General features: G+C 45.7%; 1 protein-coding gene across 1 annotated transcript in view; it reads right to left on the reverse strand.

Moving 5' to 3' along the window:
• Positions 1 to 13,952: 13,952 nt before the first annotated feature.
• Positions 13,953 to 16,069, reverse strand: part of LOC126508273 (preferentially expressed antigen in melanoma-like protein 7) — a 13,588-nt gene continuing 11,471 nt past the window's right edge. The window contains exons 2-3 of the mRNA XM_050153428.1: positions 15,292 to 15,864; positions 13,953 to 14,511 (exon numbers count right to left, since the gene is read on the reverse strand). Of these exons, the coding sequence (XP_050009385.1) occupies positions 13,953 to 14,511; positions 15,292 to 15,864 (1,132 nt within the window). The remainder of the gene's footprint in view (positions 14,512 to 15,291; positions 15,865 to 16,069) is intronic.

Consider the following 16,069-nt stretch of genomic DNA (forward strand, 5'->3'; position numbering starts at 1 on the left):
AAAAAAAAAAAAAAAAAAAAAAAAAAAAAAAAAAAAAAAAAAAAAAAAAAAAAAAAAAAAAAAAAAAAAAGATCAAGAAAGAAAAGGTAGGAATATGGGGTTGGCAGGAGAAGAATGAAGACACCATTGGCCACGGGGTGGGTAAATACATTTTACTTTTTTAAAAATATTTATTATTTGTTTTTATGTGCATGTACCTGAGTGTATGTGTGCACCACGTGTACGGACAGAAGGAGGCATCAGATCCCCTGGAACTGGAGTTCCTGACAGTTGTGAGCCATCATGTGGATGCTGCGAAGCCAACCCAGTTGTTACTGCAAGAACAGTCCGTGCTGAGCCATCTATCCAGCCTCCGTTTTCACTGTTTTCCCCAACTGTATACAGATTGCCCAATTGTGAAAGTGACTGTGTTACACAAGGGCTTTCACTTGGACGCGTGTCATCATGAGATATCTTATTGGAATATTTCCCTTGCGAAGCTTGGGATGGAGCCCAGGGCCTCAGGTGTGCTGGCAGAGACTTCAACCACAGAGCCACACCCCATCCCTGCCTTTGCCATTCTAAAATCTAAAACCAAGTCTAAAAGGATCAACTTCTAAAAAGCTATGAGATGACAAAATTGGTCCAGGGAAACGGAGGGCTGTCAAAATGGTTTGGCAGGTAAAACGAGCAGCCTGGCAACCGGAGTTTGAGCTCAGGAAACCATGCAAAGGCAGAAGGTGCGGGATATCCTGTGAGCTCTTCATGTGCAATGACACTCTTGCCACCCCCACCCTACAGTCTTGTACCTTATAAGTCACACACAGGTGATATTTGAGATAGGGTCTCACTATGTAAACAAAGATGACCTTGCATTTACAGAGCCACCTGCCTCTGCTTCCTGAGGGCTGGAACTGTGGTGCTTGTGCCGCAACAGTGCATTTAAAGAGAAGAAAGGGAATCAGAAATTGCAATAACTAAGTCAGATGTTAAAGGTAACTCCCGCTTGCACTTTCATGGCTCAGATGCTGTCCATGTGACTTTTCTATACGTGAGGATAACAGATAAATAGGAACAGTTGTTCCGGTCAAGCTGCGAGCTGAATCTCAGAAGACAAGGAGGCTTTACCATTCAAGTTTGACCTTTAGACAATCTTTATCCAGTAGCAGCTGCTGACTTCCAACAGAATGCGAATCTGAATATAACAATGCCCTGTCTGAGCTGGGCAAGTGGTGAGCACACACCTTTAATCTCATTCTGTAGTGTGGATATGGCTATCTTCATAAAACTGTTTCTCTGTGGGATATTTTTACTATTTTGATGTCAAAGAATGATAACTTAAGGTTTGGAGATTTTCTTATTTATTTACTTTTTGTGTATAAGTGTTTTGCCTGCATTATGTTTGTATGTATGGATGGATGTTTGGAGGGATGGATGGATGGATAGATGGATGATTGGAGGGATGGATGGATGATTGGAGGAATGGATGGATGGATGGTTGTACATTGTGTATGTCTGTTACCTGCAGAAGACAGAAGAGGGAGTCAGATCCCCTGGAACTGGAGCTATGAAAGGTTGTGAGCTGCCATGTGAGTGGTGGGACCTGAACCTGGGTCCTCTTGGAAGAGTATCAAGTGCTCCTTACTAAGCCATTTCTCAGTACCTATTTCTATTTAAAGGAATTGTTTTCTTTTTTTTTTCTATCAAATGATTCCAACTCAGGTAATCAGGCTTGGCATAAAGTACCTTTACTTGCTGTGCCATCTCCCTGGCCCTGTTATTTGAGACAGAGTCTCGTGTAACCCAGGCTGGCCTCTCACTATGTAGTTTAGCCTGGCCTCAAACTCCTAGGCCTCCAGCTTTCGCACGCCAAATGTTGGGACTACAGGACTGTACATCCCTGTCTGGTGTTTTTTGGTTTTGTTTTATTTTGCTTTGCTTTTTTTTTTTTTTATTTATTATGGACACACTATTCTGTTTGCAAATATGCCCGTAGGCCAGAAGAGGGCACCAGACCTCATTACAGATGGTTGTGAGCCACCATGTGGTTGCTGGGAATCGAACTCAGGTCCTTTGGAAGAGCACGCAATGCTCTTAACCACTGAGCCATCTCTCCAGCCCTGCTTTGCTTTGTTTTGTTTTGTTTTTCAGTCTATGCAGAGAAACAGAACAAACCCTGTGCTGTTTCTCTGTCCTATGGTGCTCATTCAGTGGGAGGTGTCCGTGTCTGTGGAGTGAATTCACAAATGGCCCTTGAATTTCACTGAGTATTTCCCTTTCAACCACTTAATGCAAGGAAAAACAAAATCCTGTAGCAGGATTTCTGGGTGGAATTTCAAAAGTCTAACCAGATTGCAGCAGTTCTTATTAGGAGCTCCAGCTGTGAAGGGGGTGTATGTGTGTGAGTAGTGACTGGGTATGAAAGCCTCAGAGGAGCCTGAGAGGACAACTGTCTAGGAGCTTGGAGTCAGGACTGTCACATCCGGTAAATCTCTAACCTCAGTTGACGCACCTCTGCTCCCTTCCCCCCAGTTTAGGCTCTTGGTGGTGCTAGGCTAGAATCCACTATTGGCCGGGAGATGGTGGCACACACCTTTAATCCCAGCACTCGGGAGGCAGAGGCAGGAGGATCTCTGTGAGTTCGAGACCAGCCTGGTCTACAGAGCTAGTTCCAGGACAGGTTCCAAAGCCACAGAGAAACCCTGTCTCGAAAAACCAAAAAAAAAAAAAAGAAGAAAGAAAGAAAGAAAGAAAGAAAGAAAGAAAGAAAGAAAGAAAACAGAATCCACTACTGCCTTCTGTAGGCTGAAGCATCACTTCTTGAGCCCAGGAATTCTGGGCTAGCCTGAGCAGTGGCGGATCTCAGTACTCCCTACAGCCAGTTTCTAGTAGCTGTGAGTACACACATGCACCTTGTTAACTCACAGTCTTAGCATTGAGTTACAGAGATCTTATCCAGAAAAGGCCAAGTTAGCTGGCCTACATACTTTCCTTTTCCTAATAACTAGATTTGTATAATTATACAATTCAATCAAATAGTGACATAATGACATCAAGTAACTTGTATATTTGAAAAGTACAGATTTAGAATTGGTGGTAATATCTGATGTTTTTGATTATAGATGGTTGTGAGCCACCATGTGACTGTTGGGAATTGAACTCTGAACCTTTGAATAAGCAGACAGTGCTCTTAAGTGCTGAGCCATCTCTCCAGACCAGGAATGATCTGTTTTTAAAATGCTTCTTTTTAGCCGGGCGGTGGTGGCACTCAGGAGGCAGAGGCAGGCGGATCTCTGTGAGTTCGAGACCAGCCTGGTCTACAAGAGCCAGTTTCAGGACAGGCTCCAAAACCACAGAGAAACCCTGTCTCGAAAAAAAAAAACAAAAAACAAAAAACAAAAAAACAAACAGAAAAAAAAAAAGACTAGGCATAAACTCTCATGTTGAGGCTGGATAAGGCAACTCAGTAGTAGGAAAAATGTCCTGAGTGAAGGCAAAATGTCAGAGAAACCCCCCCACTCCCAGCCCCCCCAAAGCCCCAAGCTAAACATTCATAGCCTTATGCAGAGGACCTACACAGACCTATTCAGGCTCCATGATTGCCGCTTCAGTCTCTGTGAGCCCCCGTGAGCCCTGCTTAGTTGACTTTTGAGTGCTGTATTCTTCTGATTTCCTCAACAACCCTGAATCCTACAATCCTTCTTCCCCCCACTTCTGATGGGTTCCTGGAGCTCTGCCTACTATTTGGGTGTGGGTCTCTGTTTCCGCCCCCATCAGTTGCTTGAGGAATCGAGTCTCTCTGATGATGTCAGGGCAAGACCCTAATCTGAGGTCTCTGAGCCCTGCAGCTTCAGGTTCCTGGCCATCCGGTAGTGTGGGGCATGGGCTCCCTCTTGTGGCTCAGGCTTCAGGTTAGACCAGCCATTGATTGATCACTCCCACATTTTCTGAGCCAACATTGCCCAGCACACCTTGCAGGTAGGACAAGTGTGGGTTGAAGGTTTGGTGTCTGAGTTGTTGTCTCAATCCCATCACTGGGAGCCTTGCCAGATGACCGAAGATGGCAGGTGTAGGCTCAATATTGTTGGACTCTAGCGTCCAAGCACCGAGGAGGAGTCGCCCCCAGAGACCATCTCACACACCACAGCCAATGCAAAAGCATGAGGATTTTATTAATTCTGTCATGACAGGGTCCCCCAGCATTAGGGAAGCCAAGAGACCTCGAATAGCTGGTACAGTCTAATTTTAAAGGGGCCACAGAAGCAGGGGGGGGAGGGGGTTGTTCTTGGACTATTCTGATTGGCTTATTCGAAAGGGCTATTACCAATAATTGACTGGAGAGCTGTTGCCAGATCAGATGAGGTAAGAGGTCATTTTGACTCCGTGTCCCAGGGGACCGAACCAAAGCATACGTGTATGGGTAATTGTTCAGGAACTGAGTACGTGCGAGTGTAGCTGTTAGGTCCTTGGTTCCCAGGAGAAGCTGAGAGGATTCAGAATTGTCAAAAATGGCTTCAGGATTGTCTTAAAGTTTTACAATATCCTTCATTACTAGGAGTCCTCCATAGGGTCGCCCTCACAGGTTCCAGGAAGATTCCAGTGCTCTGGGTTGCCACATTGCCCCTTAAAAGCCCCTCCATTCCAGGCTTCTTTTCCCATACTGTCTCCTTCCTCCCTTCCTCTCCCACCTGATCCTTCCTGTCCCCATCCCTCCGGTTCTCTGCCCACCCAAAAAGTTTATTCTATTTCTCCTTCCCAGGGAAATCAATTGATGTGTCCCCCATCTCTCCCTAGAGTCTCCTTACTTAGCTTCTCTGGGTGTGTGGATTAAAGTGTGATATCCTTTACTCGACAGTGAACATCCACTTACAAGTGAGTACATATCATGTTTGTCTTTCTGGGCCTGGGTTGCCTTGCTCAGGATGATATTTTTCTAGTTCCGTCCATTTGCCTGAAAACTTCATGATGTCATACTTTAAAAAAAAACATTCATTTAACTTTATGTGCATTGGCATCAGATCTCCTGGAACTGGAGTTACAGACAGGTGTGAGCTGCCATATGGGTGCTGGGAATTGAACCTGGGTCCTCGGAAGAGCAGCCAATGCTCTCAACCACGGGGCTATTTCTCTAGCCCCCATACTTTTATTTATATGTTTCTTTTTCTTGTGTTTTCTGTTTGTTTGGTTTGGGTTTTTTTTTGTTGTTGTTGTTGTTTTGTTTTTTAGAGACAGGGTTTCCTCTGTAGCTTTGGAGCCTGTCCTAGAACTAGCTGTTGTAGACCAGGCTGGCCTCGAACTCACAGAGATCAGTCTACCTCTGCCTCCTGGGTGCTGGAATTAAAGGCCTGCACCACTATCGCCCGACTTGGTTTTTTTTTTTTTTTTTTTTTTTTTCCTGGAACTAGCTGGAACTAGCTCTTGTAGACCAGGCTGGCCTCGAACTCACAGAGATCCTCCTGCCTCTGCCTCTGAGTGCTGGGATTAAAGGCATGTGCCAACACCGCCCGGCTCCATTGTTTTTTTTTTTTTTTTTTTTTTTGAGACAGGTTTGTTTGTATAGCCTTGGCTGTTCTGGAAGTGGCTCTGTGGACCAGACTGGCCTTGAATCCAAGAGCTCCACACTTCTCTATTCCTGGAGTCCTGAGATTAAAGGTGTGTGCCAACATCACCCAGCTGATATCACTTTTATCTAATAGGTGATTTTCTAACTCCATTGTGTAAGTATACCACATTTTCTTTATCATTCTTTTTTTTTTTCCCCCGAGACAGGGTTTCTCCTGAGTGCTGGCTTTCTTTATCATTCTTTTCATTGACAGACATTTATGTTGTTTCTATTTCCTGGCTATTATGAAAACAGTTGAACAAGCGATCTTGTGGTAAGATGGAGCGACTTCTGGGTATATGAGTAAGAGTGGTATAGCTGGGGCTTGAGGTCGACTGATTCTCAATTTTTTTAGGAATCACCATGTTGTTTTCTAAAGTGACTGTACAAGTTTGTTCTTTTGACAAGAATGGAAGAGAGTCCTTGCTCCACATTCTCCCCAGCATGAGCTGTCATTTGTGTTTTTTTTTTGTTTGTTTGTTTGTTTGTTTTTCGAGACAGGGTTTCTCTGTAGCTTTGGGAGCCTGTCCTGGAACTCACAGAGATCCACCTACCTCTGCCTCCCGAGTGCTGGGATTAAAGGTGTGCGCCACCACTGCCTGGCCTGGGATCTCAAGAGCTGCTCTGTCTAGCTTTTACAATTATCTCAATACTCCTGTTGAAAATGATCACCAAAGGATAAGAAAGGGTCGAGAGAGTTGGTCGGGTTGAGAATGCACTTGCCTTACAAGCCTGAAGGATCCAAGTGTGGTCCCTGGAACCCACTGTGAAAAAAACAGAAACAATTCCCCAAAGTTGTCCTCTGACCTCCACACACAGTGCCGCACGTACATACCTGCATTCACAGTACAGCGAACACACACGACATCGCACTCGTGAGGCGGGAAGTGTGGTCTCAATACCCCTTACCTTGAGTGGAAGGCAAGTGACCTTTTTTCAAAAGTCCTGCGTATCTCTTTAAAGGTGGCCGGTTCAGCAGCAATTCGTGAAACTCCATTTGCAGAAGACGACAGTAACCCAGGAGCAGAATGCCTGTAAGCCCTGAAGAAAACAGACGGCACAAACATTCAGACCATCTTTCCTGCTTCTCAAATGGTTCCCACATCAAGGCAGCATAACAGTATCAACACCAGATCAGACAGCCATCACCAGCCAGTGAACTGTGGAGGCTGGAGAGAAGGCTCAGGGATTAAGAGCACTGAGGGCTCCTCCAGAGGATCTGGGTTTCATTCTCAGCACCCACATAGGGGCTCAACTGTATCTAACTCCAGTTACAGGGGAATCAAATCCCTCTTCTTGCCTCTGTAGAAGCATGAAACCCATGTGGTGCATATATACTCATACAGAAAAACATACACATAAATAGATATAAATCTATATAACTATATGATTGGAATCTCCTTTGGGAGGAAGCAGCATTCCAGACTCTGCCCCCGAGAAAATCTGCCATTGCTGGCTCCTCTCCTGGAGATGCTCGGGATCACACCTGCTGGCCATTTAAGACCAGGCTCACAGATCCGTCACGTGCGCTCTCATGTTCTGCCTGCCTGAGAGTCACGGGGGGGGGGGGGGGGGGGGGGGGGGGGGGGGGAGAGGGGGTGTTCTCCTTTGCATTGCCCTGTTTATTAAATCTGGATTTATTAATTAGGTTTGATTTGGCTTATTGCATCGGTGACAGAGGAACCCAGCCACTGGGGATTCAATACCTATCACTCTCTCTATATGATATAGATACACATCTATATTTATAGATATATAAAGTTATTACTAAGGCTGATAATGACTCAGCACATAACATGACTCCTGCACAAACAGGAGGACTTGAGTTCAGATTCTTCAGCATCCTGGTACACACTAGAACCTGTGATGAGGGTGAGGATCTGCAAACCCTGTGCTGAGGGTCCTTCCGACATGGGGGAGAAGAGACAGAATCTGGGAGACTGCTGGCCAGTCAGTCTACCCAAAGGAGCAGGTTCACAGAAAAGCTTAGGTGGAGAAGTAATGTTGACCATGCAATGGTATCACATGACTTTGATTCCATCACTGCAGGGGAAGAAGCAGGCTGATCTTAATGAGTTTGAGGCAGCCTGGTCTACGTAGAGAGTCAAAGGCCAGCTGTGGCTAACACAATGAGACTATGTCTCAAAAACAGCATACCAAGGAATCAAAATATTTTTATTTAGAATCAGGACCAATGTCTTTAGTTAGTTCCCCTGAAGACACACAGATCACAATTCCGTGTGCCATCGAATGTCTATGTCTCTATACGTGGTGGAATGGCACAATGGAGGGAAGTTACTGTCTGCTTAGGAGGCCTGATAAAAAGACACTGAACCTGGAAGGGCAGACAGCGACTCTGGCCATCAGGACCCTCAGGGTCTTTTCTGACAACTCTTAGGTAGTAATACTCTTTTTCCTCACCACTCTCCCCCGCAGCTGCACCTCAGAACCAGTAACTGCCATCTGATTGGATGCTAGAGGCCCAACAGATAATATATATATATTATTTGTTTTTCGAGACAGGGTTTTTCTGTAGCTTTGGAGCCTTCCTGGAAATTGCTCTATGGACCAGGATGGCCTTGAACTCACAGAGATCCACCTCTCTCTGCCTTCTGAGTGCTGGGATTAAAAGTGTGTACCAACAAAGCCCTGGTAATACATCCATTTATATCAGTGTCTAGATTGACAGAGTTCTTTTTGTGAAAAACCAGAAAAACCCAGATAAGCCTGAGAGTCAGTAGTCTATACACTGGATCACTCCCCAACAGTTTTATTTTATTTTAAGGATTTATTTATTATGTAGATAGCCTGCATCTGAAGAGGGCACCAGATCTCATTACAGATGGTTGTGAGCCACCACCATGTGGTTGCTGGGAATTGAACTCAGGACCTCTGGAAGCACAGTCAGTGCTCTTAACCTCTGAGCCATCTCTCCAGCCCACGGTTTTATTTTACTAAGCTAGTTTCTATTTGTGTACATAGTTTTGGATTCCTTTGGTGTCTGTATGGGGTGACAAATGTTCAGGAGTTGAAGCAGGGGCTCCAGCCTCTAGGACTCTGAGATTCTCCATTTCCTTCTCTGAAACTTATTTTTGCTCACTTGCCTGCTTGATTTTGTGTTTATAGTTGTGACTTGAGACTGGCTAATAGTTAACAGACAGAGTAACTGAAGGTGACCTTGACTTTTATCTCCAGCCTTGCAAAGGCGGGAATTGCAGGTATTTGCCACCGTGAATCAATCTATGCCCAAGAATCTTTGGTCTCCACAAACCTTTTCTGAAAGTGGCTTCTAGTCCTGATCAGATTCCGGAATCCCTGCCCAGCTCGTCCTCCAGGTATTCTACATAGTCTGGGACTGGCTGCATTGAAAGTGTCATTCAGAGGTGGAAGGATTAGAGACGGGGTGAAGGCAGGAGCCCATTCATGTCCCTCCCCGTGAGCAGTAACTGGGGGTTGCTGACACTTAGCCACAGTACCACAGTTTTTGGGAGGAGAAAGACCTGACTGGGCTACACAAAACCATGTTTCACAGATATTAATTACTTCATTTTATCTATTAGATTACAGAGCAAAATTCAGCAGCTCCAATCAGCTGAGTTAGAGAGAGGCTCACCTCTGGACCCGGAAAAGATGAGACAGATGTTGAGGACAATAGTCCCTCATGGCTATGGTTCTACTTGAATCACTATTATCCTGAAAACCTTGGTAGCACATGAAGGTGGGGTCCCAGGTTAGAGCTTGGCATGAAGACCATTATCTCTCTACAGGTGAATTAACCCCCCCCCCTCCAAAAGGCCCAAGACTGCTTGACTACATATGAGATTCTCTAGAGGTGCAAGAATTTATCAGATGTTTAGCACTCTGTCTGGGGTAAGCATTAGAATGAACAGCTGTTTTCTAGAAGTACCTGGACCTTGAAGAATTCTTGTGGGAAACAGTGATTGTTTTGCTGAAGGGGCATTGTCACTGTCCCATGAGTTTGGTCACAAGACACCTCTGGCACTTCTGAGGCTATTGTATTATTGTGTATTGAAAACGATATGTAATACAGGACTAGAGTCCTGGAGTCACGTGATGCTCTCCTTTAGGAAGACTTGTAAATTAGGGTGGAGACCTTGGTATGAGGAAATCCTTTGTGTAACCATCAATAAATATGCCTTTGCGTGGCTGTCCTGGGTTCAGTCATCAGCCAGGATGGATCTTCCTGCTGCCTTAGTTTCATCTTGGAGTGCCTGCTTTCTTCAACCTAGCTATGCCTCAAGGTGCACCTGACACAGTACAGTTCCTGAGAACATGCTGGGCTGGGACACCTGACTCTCATAACTAAAATATAAAGCTACTTGGGCAGTGTCAAAATACGTCATATAGCAGAGCGCATGCCTGTTTGTGGTATTTGGCCTCTGAGGGCTTTTGTGTTGTAAACAATGTATTGCATTTTCTAGCGAGTACTCACTGCAAGGGGGCTGTGTCTGAGATCCTATGCTGTTAGTCTAATGGGCAGGCTTTTCAAGATGATTGATTTATTTTATTTATTTATTTATTTATTTTTTCAAGACAGGGTTTCTCTGTAGCTTTGGGGCCTGTCCTGGAACTCTCTCCTGTAGACGAGACTGGCCTCAAACTCACAAAGATCCACTTTCCACTGCCTACCAAGTGGTGGGACTACCACAGCCTGGAAAGATTTAATTTTTTAATTAGAATTTTAATACTGGTTATGTGTGTCTGTGACTGGGTGTAGCCCCTGAGTACAGGTGGCTAAGGAAGCCAGAATACATGTATACCCTGGAGCTAGGAATACAAATATTTGTGAACTCACCTGACCTGGTTTCTGGGAACTTTTTCTTTTTTTGGTTTTTCGAGACAGGGTTTCTCTGTGGTTTTGGAGCCTGTCCTGGAACTAGCTCCTGTAGACCAGGCTGGCCTCGAACTCACAGAGATCCGCCTGCCTCTGCCTCCCAAGTGCTGGGATTAAAGGCGTGCGCCACCACCGCCCGGCACGTTTCTGGGGAACTTAACAGTTCCCAACTCTCTAGGCCTCCGGAGGTCCTAAGAGGTATTGTTAAGCCCAGATCACAGAGTCCCTCCAAAACCAACTAGGTGACCTTGAACTGTATATAAAAGCAAAGAACCTTTATTCTTACACAAGTTTGCAAACTCAGACTCTTCCTGTGACCAAAGTATTGGAGTGGTGGATGAGCCTTGAGCTCAGTTGGGGTTGGGTTTTTTTAATAGCAGTGGTTGGGGTGAGGAATTTCTAAGGCTCGGGACCACTGAAGAGCTGACATTTGTCTAGGGGTGTCCTGTTGAAAAGTAATGGGTGCGTGCTGGCAGGTAATCTTATCTACAAAGGTTAGAATGTTAGGAATTTCCTTAGGAAAGTATGTCCCTGGGTGGTGCCTGGTTGGTCTCAGTTTGTGTTCTTTCTTGGAACTAGGTATTGCCTTAGGGTAAGCTACTGAGACTCAGGCCTCTATCGGACTTGTAATGACTGGGCCCTACAGTGTCTGATCCCTTGGAACTGGAGTTAAAGAGGGTTCTGAGCATCCACTTGGATACTGGGAACCTGACTTGGTCCCTGAAAAGAACAAGTGCTTTGGACTTCTCAGCTGTCTCTTAAGCCTTCTTCTCTTGACATTTCTACTTTTGTTCAGAATGCAAGAGGTGGCCCTGAAAATGTAATACACGCAAGCGACACTATACAGACGCAGCAGGATATACTTAGGAATACTCGTATATGTGCATATACATATATGCATGCAATACCAATTAATGAGAGAAAGTGGTCATGTTTTTGAACAGCAATGAGGGATATATGGCAGGGTTTTTAGGAAATAAATGGGAGAAATATATTACTTACATTAGAATCTAAAAAGAAAAAATACATATAATTGGCAAAGGATCTTTACAGTTAGGTTTTATGGAATTCAGTAATCATCCATAAAAAATTCAATTTTGGGATTATTACAGTGTCTTTATTTTATTTTGTGTGTGCTTGCACATGACATAACATTCTTGACATTACCTGTTTGTGGAGGGTAGAGTTGGAGTCAGCTAACCCCTTCCATTATGTGGGTATCCAGAATCAAACCCAGATTGCCCAGGTTGGCCCTAGTTACCCTTTACCTATGCAATCTTGACCCTATAGTTTTATAAAACTAATGGGGAAAAAAAACAAAAGGTGCCACAGGAAATTCTTTTTTTTAAAAAATATTTATTTATTAGGTATACAATATTCTGTCTGTGTGTATGCCTGCAGGCCAGAAGAGGGCACCAGACCCCATTACAGATGGTTGTGAGCCACCATGTGGTTACTGGGAATTGAACTCAGGACCTTTGGAAGAGCAGGCAATGCTCTTAACCTCTGAGCCATCTCTCCAGCCCCACAGGAAATTCTTTACAGATACCTGATTATACAGACATAAGGACACACAACGGTTGGGCTCAGAGACTCATTAACAAACTAAAGACAGTTTGGGCTGGAGAGATGGCTCAGAGCATTGGCTGCTCTTCCAGAGGCCCTGAGTTCAATTCCCACAACCACATAGTGGTTCACAAGGACTAAGATGAGATCTGGTGCCCTCTTCTGGTGTGCAGTCAAATATGCAGACAGAACACTGTATAAATGATAAAGATCTTAAAAAAATAACTGCTTTCCAAATGGCCGTCTGGCTGAGTGAAGTGTTTCCTGACGGGCTGTGGAGCAGTGAGGAAAGCTGTGCCTCATCACCAGACCAGAAGAGTTCACCCTCTCAGTTCACCAAGGACCTGACCATTGCTTTTAATCCCAGCACTCAGGAGGCAGAGGCAGGCAGATATTTGTGAGTTCAAGGCCAGCCTGGCCTACAGAGCTAGTTCCAGGACAGGCTCCAAAGCTACAGAGAAACCCTGTCTTGAAAAACCAAAAAAAAAAAAACAAAACCAACAACAACAACAAAACCCAAAAACCTGTCTCGAAAAAAGTTTTCCACTGGGCATTATATGAACTTAGGGACTGGCAAAACTTTAGGAAAGCACAGGGACCTTTGTTCATCTCCTGGAGTTCTTCATGTGCACCTGACCAGTCAGATTGGGGGCCTTGAAATATAGGGCCCCACAGTCAGGTGACTTACAAGCTGAGTTTGGTGGTATCCATTAGAGATCCCACTAGTCTATAACTGGGAGTGGGGAGGGGATGAGGGGGGAGGGGCAAATAGAAACAGACCACCCAAAGGAAGTTCTTTTTCCAACCATTATCACCTGCCAGAGTAGAACCCAGCCGTATATAAGTTTAATAGAAGCTTGGGTCTCAGTAGTGTACCCTGAAATAATACCAGGTTTCAGGAACAATCACAAACTGAGATACCCGAGTACCACCCAAGAACAGACCATCCAAAGAAAAAGGCCTAACATCCCAACTGTTGTAGATTTCACCTGCCAGCACACTCACCAGGACATCTAGACAAATGCCAGTCAATCAGGGGTCCTGAGCCTTAGAAACCCCCCACCTCCACCTTTACTGCTATAAAAACCCAACTCTGAGCTCGGGGGCTCTCTGCTTATTCCAATACGTTGGACACACCGAGAGACTGAGTTTGCAAATTGGCATAAATTATAAAGGCTCTTTGCTTTTACACAGGACTCGGTCTCCTGTTGGTTTTTGGGGGACTTTGTGGATCTGGGCATACATAACAAGGGGGCCGAGGCCACTCTGGGCTTCATTAAAAAGAATGGAAAAGAATGATGCTTATCCCCTCTTCCTTTGCTCTTTGTTGGGTTCTGTTCTACTTCAGTCAGCTTTTGTCCCCCAGCTCCTCCTAGCCTGAGTACCCTGGATTGCAATCTGATGCTCATTCATCAAAACTCCCTTCCTCAGACCTTGACTTTGCATGCATTGCTACATTGAAACCTTACATATAACCCACTGGGTGATGCCCATATGGGAAGACACTGGCAGATTTGCTTCCATTCACTTGGTTGTTGAGAGGTCTTAGTCAACCAGAGCTTAGACAAGACAGAATCTTTTCATGTCTCTGTCCAAAAGACTGTTCTGACCACCATCTTTCAGAGCGAGATTTAATGACTCAACCGCACAACACAGAGAGAATACCAGGTTCTCAGGATCTGCCTATTGCTTTCCTTTGTATGCAGGAGGAGGCCTGGGAAGAGTCCTGACGGAAGCTACATTTGGAAATGTAGAACCCTCTTTCTCACTCCACAAGACACTGAACGTCCCCATCCAATAGGCTCATCAATGTCAACCCTTGTGTTGTATCCCCACAGCACAGAGTTCTATTTCCATCACATGGAGTAATGTTTAAAGCTGTGTTCTCGTGTCCCCTGGATGAGAGGCTTGTCCCTATGCCTCATTTCTCAGTCAGAAAGGAATTTACAGTCAGCAATCGCAAAGTGTGGTCTCCAGTTCAAAGATGTAACGCTTACCACAGTCATAACAGGCACTGCTACCAAAGCGGATAGACGTGAACTGCCTTTCTGTGACGATTGTGTTCTTCAGCTCAGCACAATACTGGGAAAATTCCTCTACATTGATATAACCCAAGGGATTGTAGACCTCCTTGGGAGCAGGGTATAGCTCCTTGGTCAGATGGCTTAGGTTGGAAGTGTGGTGGATAAGTTCTTTCAGGACGTCGCTTGAGAAGTCATTATCATAGAAGTTGATGCTGGTGAGCTGGGAACATTGGCTCAGGGCAGGGAGAAGGACCCTGAGGTCAGGGTCCTTCATCCTACAATCTTTCAGTTTCAGGGTCTTCAGAGTGCATGCAACACTCTCTAAGAAAAATTTGAGAGGCAAGAAATCCAAATCACTTAAAATGACCCCTCTCAAGTACAGATGTTTAAGCTGACTGTGAGTCCACTGGGCAAAGGAATCCAAGTCTGACTGTGAGAACTGGCAGAGGGAGATGGACAGGGACTCCAAGGGCGTCTTCAGGCACCTAAAGAGAGACCACATAGCCAGGGTCAATGTGACCACGGGATGGCAATGAGCATACAGTACAGCCCATTCGATTCTAATTACCCAGGACACACCACTTTCACCCTAGGGTGTCACCTTCATGGTGGGACTGGCTTATTCCACAGCTACCTTTTCTAATCTTCAGTGACAAGCAGGGACCCAGAGTTGCAAGGAGGCCATTAGGCTAAAGGGCCTACAGGACAGAGAAAGATGCGGCCCACAAGGCCATATCAATCAGGTTGCCTCCTGAAGAATGATCTGCCCCAGTGTCTGCACCTGTTCACTATTCAGCCGTGACTTTGACTCTCAACCCCAGCTTTCCCATTTCCTGTCCACTTAGCCCCCTCCTGCTCTCAACGGAGCCTTTACAGTATTTGGGAATTAGGGGCAAGCTGGGATGTATTCTCCCAGATCTAAACACAGAGCTCACCTGGGAAACCATGCAGCTCTGTGTCCTCCCCCATGCTGTGCGCTCTTCTTTTTCCACATTAGATCAGACTGCATTGCGTGGAGGAAACTGCAACCCACCCTCACTAGATCTAACCCTGGCAGCTCAGACCACACAACCCACCGCACTTCATTGCTCGGCTTTCTGAGTGGCATCATGTGGGCCCTCGAACCGGCTAACATGGAATAAGATCATCCCTCCATATTCACTGTGAAACGCACAGTGGCCTACAGATTCCAGGGGCCCACGTTTTCTAATGTGGAAAAGAAAAGGTTACTCTGGTAGCTGAAACTGCTCTTCATCCTTTCTCACCTAAGCAAGAGTTTCATGTGGTCATTGACGAAATAGACATCATCCAGGCTAAGATGCTGGAGACAGCTGAGCTTGGAGAACACAGACAGGATCTTGGTGACCCACTTGTCTTCCGTGGCAGCGGTAATCCTTCCTCTGAAGATGCGGATGACCATGACTTTGTGAAGATGGCTCATCTTGCTGATGTAAGGAACAAAATGTGCCAGGGTGGCGAGATTGCACACTGTATTCAGTTCCAACTCCCTGATGAACTCTGGCTGTAAAATTTTTAAGACCCCCCTGACCCTGTGGAAAGGTAGTGTACCAATCTTCAGCTTCACACAGCACAGCTGCAGGGAACCGCTTCTCTTCTCAGCCCACTGCAACAGCCGCGCTTGCTGGTCGTCCTGGGGGAGCTCAAGTTCAGTGACCATCTTCAAATGCCGCCGCCTCAGTGTGGGTCTAGAGAGGCCCTTCACGCCTTGCCGCTCAGGCAAGGATTCTGCTGAGGGCTCTACTCTCTTTCTTCCAGTCCACACTTCCCAGAAGTCATGGCAGACCTTCCTCAAGTCCACCACCCGAAGCTTCTGTCCTCTGTGGATAAAAGAGAAGTGCCAGGAGGTAAATCCCCGAGACCCAAAGCTGAGCCAGTCGGTGGTGGCGCATGCCTTTAATCCCAGCACTTGGGAGGCAGAGGCAGGCGGATCTCTGTGAGTTCGAGACCAGCCTGGTCTACAGAGCTAGTTCCAGGACAGGCTCCAAAACCACAGAGAAACCCTGTCTCGAAAAACCAAAAAAA

Source organism: Alexandromys fortis, unplaced genomic scaffold, assembly GCF_014885135.2.
Source record: "Alexandromys fortis isolate MF-2015 unplaced genomic scaffold, M_Fortis_MF-2015_v1.1 scaffold_88, whole genome shotgun sequence".
NCBI classification, from domain to species: Eukaryota; Metazoa; Chordata; class Mammalia; order Rodentia; family Cricetidae; genus Alexandromys; species Alexandromys fortis.